The sequence below is a fragment of the Myotis lucifugus genome, unplaced genomic scaffold (genome assembly GCF_000147115.1).
Source record: "Myotis lucifugus unplaced genomic scaffold, Myoluc2.0 scaffold_460, whole genome shotgun sequence".
NCBI lineage: Eukaryota > Metazoa > Chordata > Mammalia > Chiroptera > Vespertilionidae > Myotis > Myotis lucifugus.
Genome location: NW_005871508.1, coordinates 574871 through 591408, shown reverse-complemented (window position 1 = coordinate 591408; position 16538 = coordinate 574871). Strand labels below are relative to the sequence as shown.

At 33.5% G+C, this 16538-nt stretch overlaps 1 protein-coding gene across 7 annotated transcripts in view; it reads left to right on the top strand.

Annotated features, from left to right (window-relative positions):
- CHD9 (chromodomain helicase DNA binding protein 9) overlaps positions 1-16538 on the top strand; it is a 106462-nt gene that overhangs the window by 24883 nt on the left and 65041 nt on the right. For 3 of the 7 annotated variants that reach the window (XM_023744400.1, XM_023744402.1, XM_023744401.1), the window contains exon 3: positions 11193-11524. In XM_023744400.1, coding sequence (XP_023600168.1) covers positions 11193-11524 — 332 coding nt within the window. Of the gene's footprint in view, positions 1-9655; positions 10058-11192; positions 11525-16538 lie in introns of those variants that run through there. The other 4 variants (XM_023744405.1, XM_006103073.3, XM_023744404.1 and 1 more) reach the window with 3 other exon arrangements.

Here is a 16538-nt window from a genome sequence, read left to right as displayed (position 1 = left end):
TAAAACTCCCACAAAATTTTCATTTATTTAACAATTGTTTGGTAAACCCCAGCCCTATGCCAGGCATTGTGCTAGGTACTTTTTAAAATATATTTTTATTGACTTCAGAGAGGAAGGGACAGGGAGAGAGAGATAGAAACATCAATGATGAGAGAGAATCACTGATTGGCTGCCTTCTGCATGCCCCCTACTGGGGATTGAGCCCACAACCCCGGGCATGTGCCCTTGACTGGAATCGAACCTGGGACCCTTTGGTCCGCAGGCCGACGCTCTGTCCACAGAGCCAAACCAGCTAGGGCTGCTAGGTACTTTTTATATGTCAACACATTTTATTCTCACAATAATCTTACGATGTTACTGGTGACATCTTAATTTATAAATAAAGAAACCGGATTCAAGGTACAATAGCTTATAAGTCACAGACCCAAGACTTGAACACAGATTTGAGAAAAGCAGGTATTGAGAAAAGATAACAAAGTTATGATTTTGTAATACATAATTTAGTATTTTTACTTAATTGTTTATATAATTATTTATATAATGTTATAAAATAATTTTATTTCAAATTAAATCATAGTCATCTTAGATATTGAAGTATTTCAGGAATCATCACTATTTTTTTAAATCGGGTAATCTGATTTCCAAAGTGTTAACTGTATTTTATTTTAAAAAACACTATCAACTCTGTTATATTGTATCATATGCTTTCAGCACTTTCTTCATGTTACTCATGTGGTTGTATCGCTTACTGAATTGAGCCATAATGACTCAGAAGTTGAATGCATGAGTTTTTGTCATCAGACAAATAAGCTGTTTGTGAAAGAGAGGAATTAGGTCGTTTTCATCTTTGTTTTTGGCATCAGCCATTTGTTTTTCAGTTCCAGTGTGGACAGTTAACCTTTTGAAAGTGGGCTTTCATGTGTAAGTCTCTTTGATAAAGTGGAACAAACACTGAATTTAGAGTCAGGTGAACTGGGTTCAAGTCTCGACCTTGCCATCTACCATGATAGTGGTCTTAGGCAAGGTACCGTCTCTGCAGTTTTCTCATCTGTAACGTGTATTTCTGTATTGCTGGCATTTCTGATTAGTAAATGTGATAATGAACAATGAATTTGAAAGTGCTTTATAAATTCTAAAGTCAGCTTGTTGTTTAATAATGATATCTTGCTCTAAGGGTTTTTAAACATTTATTTTTAGAAATAGAAGGAACTTTAATCATTAATCAAGTTTTAAATAGTTTACAGTTGTAGAGGCCCAGATATCTATGTAGTCTATGTAGCTTTTTAGTGACGTAGCATAAAAGAGATTCCCTAATCCTAGTTCCTTTTTATCCTTTTTCTTACATAACTGTTTCTTAACTCATTTTTGTGCAGGCTTGTCCTAATATTTGTGAGTCGCAGGAAAAGAGTACAAATGGAAGCTCTTATACTGTATGTCAAAATATTTAAATGTTGTATATAAAGCCAGTAAACTCTTAAATATGTTCTATCCTTCTTTCTTGACAAACAGAAGTGCTGGTTTGGATTTCGAATTATTGGACTCTCTGGAGTCCCACATCCAGAGTGTGGCAGAAGTGGGCCATTTACATTCCATTTCTACCCCAGTTCCATCCTGCACCTCCAGGGCCTCTGACCACATGTGGACTCCTCCGCCTACATAGCCAAGCTCCACCTTTCTCTCACTATTTCTCTGGCCTACGCATGCGCATACGAGCAATACATATTCCTTGCCAAACAAGGAATTCCTTGAGAGAACAAATCTAGAGAGTAGATATAGACCCAGGCAGCCTCTGCAAGTGGGTGTGAGACTGTGTCAGGCGGAGAATTCCCGTGCACCTGGAGCATGTTCTAGGAGAGCGAGGAGTAGTACATTCTTTTGGCACTGGGGAAGGGTCATTTTTTAAAAATTAGTAATTAAGCCTGGCATACAATTTTTTGCCTATTCTCTTATTGTCAGGATGTCCTTTGAAGAGCATTGATCTATCTGTAAACAGCTATGAGTTCCCCCCTCTGTCATTCTTAGAATCTGTTACCTTACCTTTGTTTTAATGTGCTTTCTAAATTTATTTTTTCTTCAGGAAAAATGTTGGCTAAGACTGGGGTAAGTTAAAGGGATTTTGCATAATTTGAGAAAGACAAGTGAGTTGCTAAGGATCTTTTAGATTTTTTTTACCCTAGCCGGTTTGGCTCAGTGGATGGAGCATTGGCCTGTGGACTGAAGGGTCCCAAGTTCGATTATAGTCAAAGGCATATACCTCGGTTGCAGGCTCTTTCCTCGCCCAGGCCCTGGTCAGGGTGTGTGCAGGAGGCAACCAGTCGATGTGTTTCTCTCATATTGATATTTCTCTCTGTCTTTCCCTCTCTCTTCCACTCTATCTAAAAATCAATGGAAAAATATCCTCAGGTGAGATTTAAAAAAAAAAGATTTCTTTTATTTTGAAGTGAAAGAAGAATGAGAAAGATTATAAATATTTGAAAGCTATTTAGTAATAAACATTTAAATGTACATAGTAATTTGAACTATAAAGAAAAATATCTACCCTAATTAAATGAAAAAATGAATTTATTTTTATAATTATTTTAAATGAAATTTTATACATACATATCCTTAATTCTATTAATAAAACATTAACTGTATTAAAATACCACTAAGACCATCCTGCATATCAGATATTTACATTACGATTCATAACAGTAGCAACATTACAGTTATGAAGTAGCAACGAAAATAATTTTATGGTTGGGTCACAACATGAGGAACTGTATTTAAAGGGCCAGAAGGTTGATAACCACTGATCTTAGAGGCATAGTTCATAAACACTGGGGAAGGAAGGGGACGCAATGGAATAGTTATAGTATATATGTTTGTTTATTTATTTTTAAATATTTTTATTGAATTCAGAAAGGAAGGGAGAAAGAGAGAGAAAGAGAGAGACAGCAATGAATGAGAATCATTGATTGACTGCCTCTTGCTCGCCCCCTACTGGGGATCGAGCCTGCAATCTGGGCATGTGCCCTCGACTAGAATCAAACCTGGGACCCTTCAGTCCTCAGGCTCTATCCACTGAGCCAAATCAGCTAGGACTATCCCTGTTTATTTAAATGACAGATTTAAAATAAAAAGCAAATACTATATCTATTTAATCTTGTTTCATGGGTCTTAATTTTCTCTATTAAAATATTGCATAATTAAACATTAATGATAAAATAAAATAGTAACTTTGGTTAAGCAGCCTTGGGTTTAAAACTCCTTTCTGCTACTTACCAACCATGTAACCTTAATGGCTATTCACTGAATTGATGGCTCACAGTTTAAAAACATTCTTAGATAATCAGACCATCAAGAATAATGATGGCCTATTACTAGATGGAATCACCTTGAAAATATTGCACCTGAACAGATATAATCTGAGAGGTGCAGAGTACTCACTTACATGGGATGATGAACAGACTGGGTCATATAGTCTAACTGGTGCAAATGTTTTCCAGTAGGGAAACTTATTAAGCCGTAGTAGGTAGATAGGTTATTTCCTCAGAGGAAGCTGAGGCCCAAGTAAATGATGAAACTGGGATTAGAACCCAGGGCAAGCTGACTCAAAAACCTTCCCTTAATCACAATATTATGTTTTGAACTAGAGGCCTGGTGCATGACATTGTGCAAGGGTAGGGTCCCTAGGCCTGGCGGGTGATCAGGGCCAATCAGGTTCCCCGCCTCCTGGCTTCCTCCTTTTCTCGATCCCTCAGCGCCCCCCACACTTTGCATATTAGCCTTTTATATATGTTTTGAATAGCTTTCAGTGTCACGGGTAATTTAGGGACTGATGAATTCAATATATTTACTAATAGTATTGTCAGTCAATAGTGAACTGGGTGAGGTTTGTGGTTTTAAAAACATACTTGTGTTTGGATGCAATAGATGAACTTTTGAACAATACAGCATTAAAAAAGCAACACAAACTAATATACAATAATAGAAGGTTGAATATTACATGTTTTTATTTCATGTATGACCTTTTCATAAATAAATTTGTCATCAAGTATTCAGGTATATTTATTGGAATCACTTCGCAAACTTTGATATAAAAATCTGATCCTGTTACTTCTCTATATGTGATTATTTACTAATTCCTTAATTCTTTCAGCATAAAGTCCAGATATTTTAGCACTAGAGGCCTGATGCATGAAATGCATGCAAGAGTAGGCCTTCCTTCTCCTGGCTGCTGGTACTGGCTTCCCTCTGGCACCCGGGTCCTGGGCTTCCCTCTGGCATCTGGGACCCAGGCTTCCCTCACAGCCCTGGCTTCATCCGGAAGGACATCTGGTCTAATTAGCATATTACACTTTTATTATTATAGATGATTTATGACACTTGATAATCTAACCCATTGCTTTTCAGTCTTCATTGCTGCATCTAGCTTTCTTGTCCTGCTAATCACCACTTCATCTGTAAATATTTCAATTTATATATGTAATAACACAAAGATTTTTGTATTTAAGACAACACAAAATCAGTTTCACACCTAAAAAATAACTATACTTCCTTCATAATCAAATAGCCAAAGTTGAAATTTCCCTTGTAGTTTAGTAAATGTATTTTTACAGTTAACGTGTTCAGGTTGAAATTAAAAGAAGGGCCACATTGTATTTTTTAAAGCTTTTATTTGTTTTGTAAAAAAAAAGGGGGGGGGGCACATACTATAGTTGGTTGATATGTATTTTAAGTGGCCCTTTTTTTCTTCTATTTGTTATTATTTTGGCATTACATTTAGTCTTAAGTATCTTTTAATCTATAGTCTGAACACTTCTTTGTTTTGTTTTTTACAATTTCTTTGCTGAAGAAACAGAGCCACTTACAGAGTTTCCCACATTCTGGATATTGTGGATTACAACACATTCCTTTCTCTCTTTGTGTTTCCTGTAAGTCATGTAATAAATTTTATTTTAAAAAAATACAGAACTTTTATGAGACTCTACTATTTGCCTAACCTGCTCTGTAGATGATTAAGATAAAGGAATACTTTTCGTAGTATTACCTTTTTAATGTAAGATTCAAGATTTATGATACTAAAAAAATTAATGTCATAATTAACTACAAGTAGAAACCTGTGTACTACACAAGTCACATGATGAAAATAAGCTGTTTATTGTGAACATGGCAGTTTACAGATGTGAAGAAAGTGAAGTAAAATAATTGCTTCACTTCCATCAAAAACTCTGAAAGCAAATCTAAGAGTAAAACTCAGAAGAAGACTGACAGATTTATAATACACTCTTGAATCAATTTTTGCCCCTTTTCTCTTTAAAAGCAAGTCTTTATTGGTAGCTTGTGGGGGGAAATCATGTGCAATAAATAAAAAACAAAAGAAGTCACCACACTAATGTTTGACACATTACCGAGATTAACTACAAATTTATTGTTTTTGGAAGACTGGTTTAATATGAATTTTTAACTAGATAATTATGATGGTTCTTCTTTAGGAGATTAAAAGCTAGCACACTGGCTTACCATAAACAGTTTAAGGGAACTAAAATGCCTTGTGAGTTAGCTTTATAATATCACATTACTTTGAGATATTTACTTTGCTTTTGACTGCAGAGTGCTTAACCCTTTCCTGTCACCACTTTTTCCTGATCCTCATCTTCCCAGTCTTGTAGTTTCTTTTTTCCTCATTAGCTCCTCTTCATCTGCTAGCTCCTTAAACTTTTGGTTGTGGGGTTTCACTAGTGTTTTTCTTCTGTTACTTTCTCTGCATTGTGTGTTCAAGGCTTGCTGTGTCTTTCCTGTTTTACATTCTCTTCTAATGGAACCTCCATCCACCTGGTCCTTCAGGCCTGACGCCTGAGAGGCCTGTCTCCTGAGAAAGCTTGGAAGATGTTTAGCTACAGTGCAGTTTTATCTATGTTGTTGAAACCTCCTTGTTCTGTGTTTTATTCTTACTAAGGAATTATACCTTTAAATTATTTGAGACCTATTAAATTATACCTAATTTAATTATTTGAGACCTTTTATTCCTTCATATTTTAAAATATGTGAAGTAGAACTTTTTTTTTCCTATCTACTTTTTCCCCAAGAGAGGAAGCTGTGCTCTCCATAGTAGATGTGTAGCAGCCATGTGATCATTCTCCTTTTTTGAAGTTTGTAATTTCCACTTAAAGTCCACACACTGGTAATTTAATAATTTTTAGTACTTGTATACAACTAAAATATTTAAATTTGATGAATTCCCCAGTGTGGGGGTAGAGTACGTGGGAAAATTATTCCACCAAGAGGGAAGAGACCTGAGTCCCCACTCAGATTTTAACACCTCTGGTTTCTTGCCAAAATCTCTTTGCTTTGTTCTTTCATGAAGGGAAAGAAGATAACAGGTGGTATGAAAACTTTCTGATTTTGTAAGAGTTAACATTCATAAAGATTAGATGTCATCCTTTTTCATTCCCTTCTATTTCATTTTTTAATGTTATTCTAACCACACTAAATTTATATCATGTCTTGCTTTTAGGTCATGACCTGTGGTTTGAAAAACACTCATACCATAAATCCTTGAGTTTCTCCAATATTGTAATGTGTCCAGGTCTTTCATATGTTCCTCCCGGTTGCTTTCAAAATAATTAATATATCACAAGATATCACCTTATGTTTTGCTATAATTTCTTTTTCTTAGAAATTTTGGAGATGATATTAATATATGTATCTTCACCTTCTTTTATATTTTTTCTTACTTAGCATATAGGTTCTTTGGGACAAAGGCCTTTGCCTTAATTTTAAATTTTAAAAAACTGACATTTTGAGACTGACAACTTTACAGAAAAAAATCACAAGTGAAATACAAAGAAATTCTTTCATTTTGTAAATAATTGTAAAGTACAAGGCTGATGTTCCATCACCCTCAAAGACTTTAGTGTATATTTTCTGTGGATAAGAGAATATTTTCTAAGTAACTACAATGTAATCTTAATAAGTGGAAACTTAATACAGCAGGACTGTTGGGACTAAGAAGAAAACAAAACTAAATACAATTAAGTAGTTTGACAGAATTTTTTTATTATTTTTTAAAATCTATTTTATTGATTTTACAGAGAGGAAGGGAGAGGGATAGAGAGTTAGAAACATCGATGAGAGAGAAACATCGATCAGCTGCCTCCTGCACACCTCCTACTAGGGATGTGCCTGCAACCAAGGTACATGCCCTTGACCGGAATTGAACCCAGGACCCTTCAGTCCGCAGGCCAACGCTCTATCCACTGAGCCAAACCAGTTAGGGCAGAATTTTTTTTTTAAATATATTTTATTGATTTTTTACAGAGAGGAAGGGAGAAGGATAGAGAGTTAGAAACATGGATGAGAGAGAAACATCGATCAGCTGCCTCCTGCACACCCCCTACTGGGGATGTGCCCACAACCAAGGTACATGCCCTTGACCAGAATCGAACCTGGGACCCCTCAGTCCGCAGGCCGACGCTCTATCCACTGAGCCAAACCGGTCAGGGCATTTGACAGAATTTGAGTAGTGCTTATGTAGGGTAAAGGGAGAAAAAATATAACATTGAAAAAAGTCTAGCAGCTACTCTTTTGTATGTTGAACGTATGTGTGAATTGAAAATGTTTATTTAACACCTCAATGTTGATCTGTGGGAATATAGTTTTAAAATATTGTTTTCTAATAGAAGAATATTTAATCATAGATTCCCTGTTGTCTACTATTAAGATTTAATGTTAAGTCATTTAGATTTTGAGTAAAATAATAGAATCTATTGGGAATATTTACAGAAATGAGAAAACAGCAGAAGATTCCCTATCTGGTATTCTAGACCTGTCCTCTCTGAGAATCCAATTCTAAATTTCCAGTTACTGGAGCTCTCCATTTCAAATTCAGTGTAAAAATAATTAAACTTGCCACACACACATACACACCCTTTATCAACTAGATTTTCTATTTCTTTTGCCTTCTGTACCAGTTACTTATTCTAGAAACCAAATATTGACTCTCCCTGCCCTCCATATGTAGTTGCTTTCTACATCTTAGAAAGGGCAGTGATAAGACCTAAATTTCATCCTAGCTTTATTGCTAGTTTCTTTGCAATTTTGAGAAAGTCACTTACTTTTTTCTGTGTTCAAATTAGTCCCTCTAAATTATGGTATTTGAACCAAATATGATATAGTGGTTAAGAGCATGCTTTTCATAATGAGGCTCTCTCTGCCTTTTAATCCCTGCTCAATCATTCAGTAGCTGTGTGATCTTGGGCAAGTCACTTCTCTATGCCTAAATATCCTCAGCTATCAAATGAGGTTAATAGTAGTCCATCTCTCACAGGATTGTTTCGAAGATAAATTGACCTACTATATATGTAATATTAGTAATAGTACCTGGCACAAAGTAAGGACTAAACAAGTGTTATCTCTTGTTATTGTTACGATTTTTTAAATTCTTTGCTCTTAGTTTCTATCATTTTGCAATTCTGCTCTAGGAGTATGTCTCCCATTTGCTACTATATTGTCACTATAACCCTATTATCACTCAGGATTAAATTAGTTATTACATGCAAAATGCTTAGAATAGTGCCTGGCACTTGATAAAATAAGCACCTGGTAAGCATTCGCCCTTATTATTGGTCATTGTGATTTTTACATAGATGACCTCTCAGGTCATTCAGAACCTGTCCTTGCCATTAGTAGTCAGTCCTCTGTCTTTAATTTTCTCTCCTGCTGTCCAGATTGGTCTTTCTAGGACACTGTTCATATAGTATTACTCGGTTTTGAGACTTTCCGATGCCTAAAATTAAAAAAAAAAAATTAAAAAGGATTCTTTGATAGAGATAACAGATGACTTGCCACGACCAAATGAGAAATTAGTATCAATGAAAGAGGTAAACTTAAATTTTAAGCAGTGAAAATTATGTTTCAGATACTTAAGGACACCGCTTACTAAAATAGTCTCAAATTTTTATGGAAGGAAAAGTTGTACTGATGAACAAGTTCAGGTGGACTTGCCTACTTACTTATTTTTAGCAAGGAACTAAAATTAAAAATTTATCTGAAAAACTCAGCAATGCAATTAAAATGGAATATGAGGGGCAAAGGTTAGGAAGATTTTATATTTTTATTTTAGGAAAATTAATGTGTTCACATTTAAGGAAAAATTTAAGTGTGGTTAGTAATTCTTTATAGACAACTCTGGTGAGTTCACTTTAAAATTCTTTTTAGAATTTAAATGAAAATAGCTTAATTTCTCTATTTTGAAAATAGCATTGTTAGCTTATTGTTAGAAGAATCATAGGAGACCTTATCTAATTTCTTAAAGAGAAGTCACTTGCTATGTGTTCATTTGCATGACCTGCTCTTTAACCCTTTGTTTGCCTTTAGCTATTTTTATATTTGAAATATTTTAGGGTATCATGAGGAAAAGTGTTTTTCTCCAGTAAAAATTGCATTGGGTTTTGTTTTTTAATACCAATAGCTACGTAAAGAAAGCTATTTCACCATCGTTTTAGTTTTCAGATGATTTTTAAAAGTCAGGTTTTTAATGTATATTTTTAAAAACTTGGCTGCAGGAAATGGCAGATTGAGAGTTAATGTGTTACATGGAAGGAAGAACAGTCCATTGGGGGTTAAATTGCAGAGTCTAATGGAATAATAACTGGTAGCACCATCTGCTGGCCTACTTCCGCAGAAGGAGTCAGTATTTTTAACGACATCTCTAATATTCATGCTGATGCATTTTGATGCTTTGTGCATGCATTTCTTTCTGTGCTTTGTTGGAATCTGGCTATCTGCTTATAGCTATTGAGGGAACTCAGCTTTTCAGGAGGACTTTACAGCCTTTTTCATATCTAAATAGGGTGAACAGTGGAGATAAACTTGCTAAGGCAGAAATGTGTTGATCAATCACAATGTGTATTTGTGGAGGGGTTGTGCATCTCTTGGTTGCAGCTTGCTAAATAGGCCATTTAGGAATCTTTCAATGCTTTTTTCTTGAGCACTGCCTGGGGTGGTGAAAAAGCAGAGGGCAAGCCTTTGTCTGACGCCAAAAATGTCTTCAGTGAAGAGGCCAAGAGGAAGGGTAAGTGAAAGCCTGAATGAGTGGGAGGAGGAGGGGTTCTTTGGGCTAAAAGGCTAATGGGATTGAATAACCTTCCTTATTACTGGCTGCTGCTGCGGGAGTCGTACTGCATCGCCATCTTGAGCTTGTTGCTGTTTTCTCGAGTCTTGGTTATTTGTTATAGCCTGTAGGCCTTAAGGTGGCATTTTAGTGAGCGATTCTAAGCCTTCCTTCCTCTCCCAGTGCTGCAGCACTGAGATGAAACCTTTGATGAGGCAGGTATAGAAAAGATATCCAGTGAAGCCCACTGGAATCAGCATGAAAATGTGTTTGGAAATTCCTGGTGGTTTTTTCCTTTGCTATAGTCAGAGGCATGTTTACGGGTAAGAACATAACAAAACTGTGATCTATATGTGGATGAATGTGTGTTTAAAGAGGATATTCTTTTAAAAATGCTGTTGATCTGCTTCCTGTGATATTGCTAAATATTAATAATTTTAACATAAAACTATAAAACTTGTTTTTTCCCCCCAGAATTGCTTGAGCAAAATAATTGTGATATAGAAAGGGGGGGGAGGGACACATTTTAACTCTTTCACGGAAAAACTAAAACTTTCTCTAATTTTAAGTATGGGAATGTTTACTAACTAGCTATGTTGCTGCCTAGATTGCACATTAAAATTATTTCAATGTTTCAGGTTCTAGTTCTATTTTCTTGTAAACCAGAGGCTTTATTTTTCTAACAATTATAATAGGAGTAGCCATTCTGTGTTAAAATTGCTAATTTAAATGTATTAATAATTTTCAGAGTTCTGGAATGAAGAAGAAAGAAAAGACTGTTTAAAAAATTCCAAATGTATAACATATTTGCAGGATAAAATTTGAATCAACTAATCAAGAATACTGTGAAAAATTCAGTGAATCTGTATTATCCTTTTTTAACCTTCATTTTTAAAAGAACTAGTTGAGCTTTTTATTTCATACCTACACTAATTTCTAGACTAGCAAAATGTTTGAATTTTCAATTTGTAACACTCACATATTTGCTCATGTTTGTCACTTCTTTAAGCCTAATTTAAAATATTCAGATATTTATGTTCATTGTTTTTTTTGTGTACTCTGGTATGTTGTATAAATAATATTTTGGTTTCTCTAGCCTCCGTCTTCCAAGAAGAATGATGGTTCTGGGACATACACTAAGTTGCAGAATACCCAGGTGAGGATCGTGTCCGAGAAGAAGCAGAGAAAAAAGGTGGAATCAGAAAGCAAGCAAGAAAAGGCCAATCGTATAATATCAGAGGCCATAGCCAAAGCAAAGGAGCGTGGGGAGCGCAATATCCCACGAGTCATGAGCCCTGAGAACTTTCCTAGTGCTTCAGTTGAAGGAAGAGAGGAGAAGAGAGGCAGAAGGATGAAAGCCAAGCCAAAGGACAAAGAGAGCAAAAAAGCAAGAACTTGTTCTAAGTTAAAAGAGAAGTCAAAAATTGGGTAAGTTGGTTAAGAATCAAATTTAATTCCTTTGATGTGCATGTGATGAGTTTTCTCCCACTTTGGAGTTTTCAGTTGTTAGAGACTATGTGTACTGTTTCTTTTTTGACTGAATTAGGTAGTATTCCAGGATCTACTAAATTTTATCATTCTGTGAACATAGCTTTCTTTTTTAAGTTAATATTAGTAAAAGGAATTTTAAAGGAAAATATTTGTATATCAAACATAAAAAGAAAAACAAGCAAAACTAAATTCATATTGCTGTTCCAGTTTCAAATTTACTTTCTTTACAGAACATGCATTAAAATTCTTTATAAGATCTTTTAAGCTCTCAGTCATACTCCATTGGGCACCTTATACTTTGGAAACATGAAATACAAAATTTTCTCATAACCTTTGACTAAATGGAATGGCATGAAAACTAAGACTATTTTAATCAACAGTAAGCAGCCCTCTGGCTCTTACGGTCTTTCTTATTTAATTCATGTAATCAAGAGGCCAGGTGAGGATTAATGCTCCAAGAGAAATACAAGGACAAAGAATTGCTCTAGGAGGATATATTAATCCTAAGCATTTTTATTTGACAAATTATCTAATACATTTTTAAAAAATAAAATGTAGTAAGTATTATTTGTTCTATATGTATGTTTGTTTTATATGCAAGGGTAAAAACAACCTAAGGTTAATATAGTTTAGAATTGTTTTTGCAGAATATTTGGTCATTTTTGCAGGCTTTATATGAAAAGTATTTACTCTTTTCCTTTTTTCCCCACACAAGAAAGTACCAGTAAATAATTCTCTTATTATGGAAATCTTCATTTGCTTAAGAAGTTATTGATACATTATGTAGATATTTAGAACTATCACAGTTTTTTAAAACAAATTAATTCTCAGCATTTTAAATGCAACCACCAAACTGAATTATATTGTTAGGTCCTGATGCCTTTCAGTCCAAACCATTAAATAACATGTGCTCTCTTGCAATAATAGAGTAGTAATTAATATTATTGATTTTGTATTTTATTTGCAGATAGCTTAAATAAAATTTTAAAGATAACTTTCTACTACTTGCATACTTAAAGGTTTTGGTATGAAAGTATCTTATTTTTCCAATATTATGTCTAGTTTTAATTTGCGAAACCTCATATTTTAATCCTTTAATGTATTGAAAGTTAACATAATTGAAGTCAGAGATCTGGACAAAGTTGTGTACTTTTGAAAGGATATTTAAAAACAACACATAAAATGAGGGCATTTTTAGAGAAACTTGAAAAGTTACAGTAAGTTTAAATGGGGGTGGTGGGGGTGGAGGAAGGGTAGCTATCGGCAAAAGATACCAGAAGTGAACTGGGCTCAAGAAAAAACAATGTACGTTAGAGGAAATTAGAAATAATTAAATTATAATAGAGAAATGTGGATTTTTTGAAAGATGTGGAATGATATGGTAGGGAACAATAATTTCTTGCAGTTGAGTGTCTGATTCATTCTGTGGTGTTTATATTTTTGTTCGAAGTAGATTAACAATAAATTATTTTAATATTGCACAGTATTGATCAATTTAGTACTTGTTTTTATAGATAACATTCTTGAAAACATAAGCTGATAATTGTACTGGATAGATACTGAGTAGTTGCTAAAAAGTACTGTTGATAGTATAAGGCTTTTTTGAAAAACAACATGATTATATTTATTATATTTAATACACAAGTTTAATAACAAAAACATGGTATTTCATTTGCAATGCATGAGAAATGGTTAACATCTTTAGTCATAAACAAGCTCTTAAAAGCCAGTAACGGACACTATAATGCAAGGAAAATGGAAAAAATAAAATGAAATAATACAAGTGATCATGAGAGTGTAGAACTTTTTGATAGAGGAATTTCTAAATTGTAGGCAGGTAAGTAAAATTGAAGCTTGCGTATATATTGTTATTAAGCTGTTAGAGTAAAACTTTATCAAAGCCAATGGTTATTTTCATTTTAGAGGAAAATGTATAGTTGGAAATGAAATTCATATACCATCTAGAGTTGCTATAATAGTCAGTTGAAGTATATCATTTCTGTGCTTTCCAATAAACCATTATATTTTATAATTTTGAACTTGCTAAGTTTTAAATTTTTGTGTGAAGAGTCATTTATATAGCTTGGTTACATATTTTAATTCATAGCATTTTATGCTATATTAAACATTTTCTTATAAAATGTTGTTTTCCCATTAGTTTTGAATGTATTGAGCTGTTGCTAATATCAAATGATTGATATCAGATAAAATTGAAGGGAATACATTTTAGAATAACCATCAATAATGTGAAATATAAATTTTAAAAGTAAATTTGTAAACAGTAAGTATGGTTGATGCATAGTCAGTGTTGGTGTTTATATAACCCATATGTTTGATTTTATGTACTCTAGGAAGACTCAACTGAAGAAAACCAATACTGCCTGTGCTTACTCGTGTGTTTGAACCTTTTTATTATTTCTGTCACTTATAGATTAATGTTTTAACCATACAAGGAGTAGAGTGTCCTTTTCAGAGCACTTTGATTTAGTCTCATTTAATCTTGACAGCAGTTCTGTGAGTTAGATTGGGCATGCAATATGATAATGTGCTCAAATTCTTTGGCTTTGGAACCAGTTGCATTTGTTCAAATTCCAGTTTTGTCACTTACAAGCAGCATGACTTAACAAGTACTTAATCTCTTCAACCTTTAGTTTCCTTACACATAAAATGGGGATAATGATAGTACTTGCCTTGTTGTATTATTTTGAGGATAAAATGATTTAATAACATTTAAAGCAAACAGAATAGTACCTGGGATTTATGTAATAAATGTTAGCTATTGTTATTTCCTGAAAACATACATAGCAGATAGCTGTTGAAGGAAAACAGGGCCAGGAGCCACACCCTTCATTCCAACCTAAACTCTCACTCATCTGCCTACGTTTTCTTTCCATTAAAGCTCTGTTCCTAAATAAGACCAGTTAAAAAAAAAATCAGACAAAAACAAAAACAGTTGCTAGGAGAATAGGTTAACTTTTTAATGGCTTTTTCCATATGAGCACGTCTCTGTCAGGTTAGCTAGAATAGCATTTAGGACAGGTAAATGTAAAAAAAAATTTTTTTAATGATTTCAGAGAGGAAGGGAAAGGGAGAGAGAGATAGAGACATCAATGATGAGAGAGAATCATTGAATGGCTGCCTCCTGCACACCCCCCACACTGGGGATCGAGCCTAGGACAGGTAAATTTTGTTTGAAATACGCTTGAGTTTGAAAGAGTTGCCCATGGTTATGTGGAAGGGTGTAGGTTGAAATAGAAGTGGCAGGTAGGACCTGAAAGAGGTAGGACCAGAAATGACCCTTTTCTTTTTTAATGTCTTCATATCTTGGCACTCAGGTTCTAACAAGCTGCCTTTCAAGTAGATTAACAGCAAAATAGCAGGAACTTATTAAGTAATAGTAGGTACATAATAGATGGGGATGGAATGAATTTTATGGGATGAATGCATGAGTGAAGGAATAAAAGTTTAAATATTAAAAGATAACAAATGGTTGAGTTTGATTTGTTAAATCAAAAACAAATGGCAGGCTAATCCTTCTTGAAACCACAGGGATATAACTATGGTTTAGGAATAGTAGAAACTTAAATTCTAAAATAAAATTCATTCTAAGACTTCCAGTATAATTTTCCTAAGGCTCTATTCAGTTTTAAATTATATATTATAATATCACATGATGAAACATTTATAACTTTGACATTTAAATTGTTTCCATGTTGTCAGTTAGAATTTACTTATTTGTGTTATAGATTATCAGACTGACATAGATAGAATGCCTTTGATACTTAATGTTCTTGTGGCCCTATATATTTAATCTGTAATAGTCCTTCATGACTAAACTTTTTTTGAATTTGATAATTATTGTTTTAGGCATACTAGTTATCAGATGCTAGAAGTAGCTTTTCTCTTTAGTTAAAGCAGAAACATCTAAATTAGGAAATGTTTATCAAGCTCAAGTATAAGGAAAATAACATTTATTAATTAGCTATCATCATATGTATACACTTATGTATGTGTGTGTTTATTAAAAAAAACTAACGTGTGTTCACATGCATACTAGTATCTCTAGAGGGGCATTTATGTCTAAATAAAATATAAGGGGAAAATAATAGAAATAAAATCTGAGGGGAAAATCAGATGAATTCAGAAATTGGGAATGATCACTTTGTAGTTTATGTTAATAAAGTGATTAATGAGATCCTGATTGCAAGTAGTCAAGATGATAGGAATTTAGTATTTGTTTAGATAAGCTATAAATGTAGAACTTATTTCATTGTTTCTTGGCATATGATAAAGCAATTTGAAAATGTATGTATAAATTTATTATGTATTTTTAATAAATCATATGCCATTAGTAGTCTCTATACGTTCTATAATTTTTAAATTCCCAGCAGATAAAATGTTTCATTGATTTCATTATCCCTAATACCTAAACTTAAAACTCAGCGAAAATCTGAAACATTCATCTATAGAAAGTATTGATATATACATTACTATTATGAACTTAATTAAGGTTTACAGTTCCATTTTTAAGAAGTATACTTTTATATAAATTGTATTAGTAAGGTTTATCATTAGCAAACTGTGTGCTTTATTTCATTACATCTAAGATGTCATTGATTATAAGACACAATAATTTTGTGCTAATAATAAAGATAAAAATATTGCCAACTAAAACTGGCATATTGTTGATGATTAGGTGAATCTTGATTTCATAGATGTTAATATGTGGGAAATTGTGTATCTTAGAAGCACTGATGTAAAGTATTTGATTTTAATGTCCCTATTTGTCAATAAGTTTAAACATAAACACCATTTTATTTTTTTAAGAAGAAATGTTTTTTAGGAATAAAAATTGAACTGTGCTAATATTGAATGTCAACTGTAATTGAAAAGTAAAATGTTAAAAAGGATTAAACTGTGCTGATAAATATATTGACTATGATTAATCCTT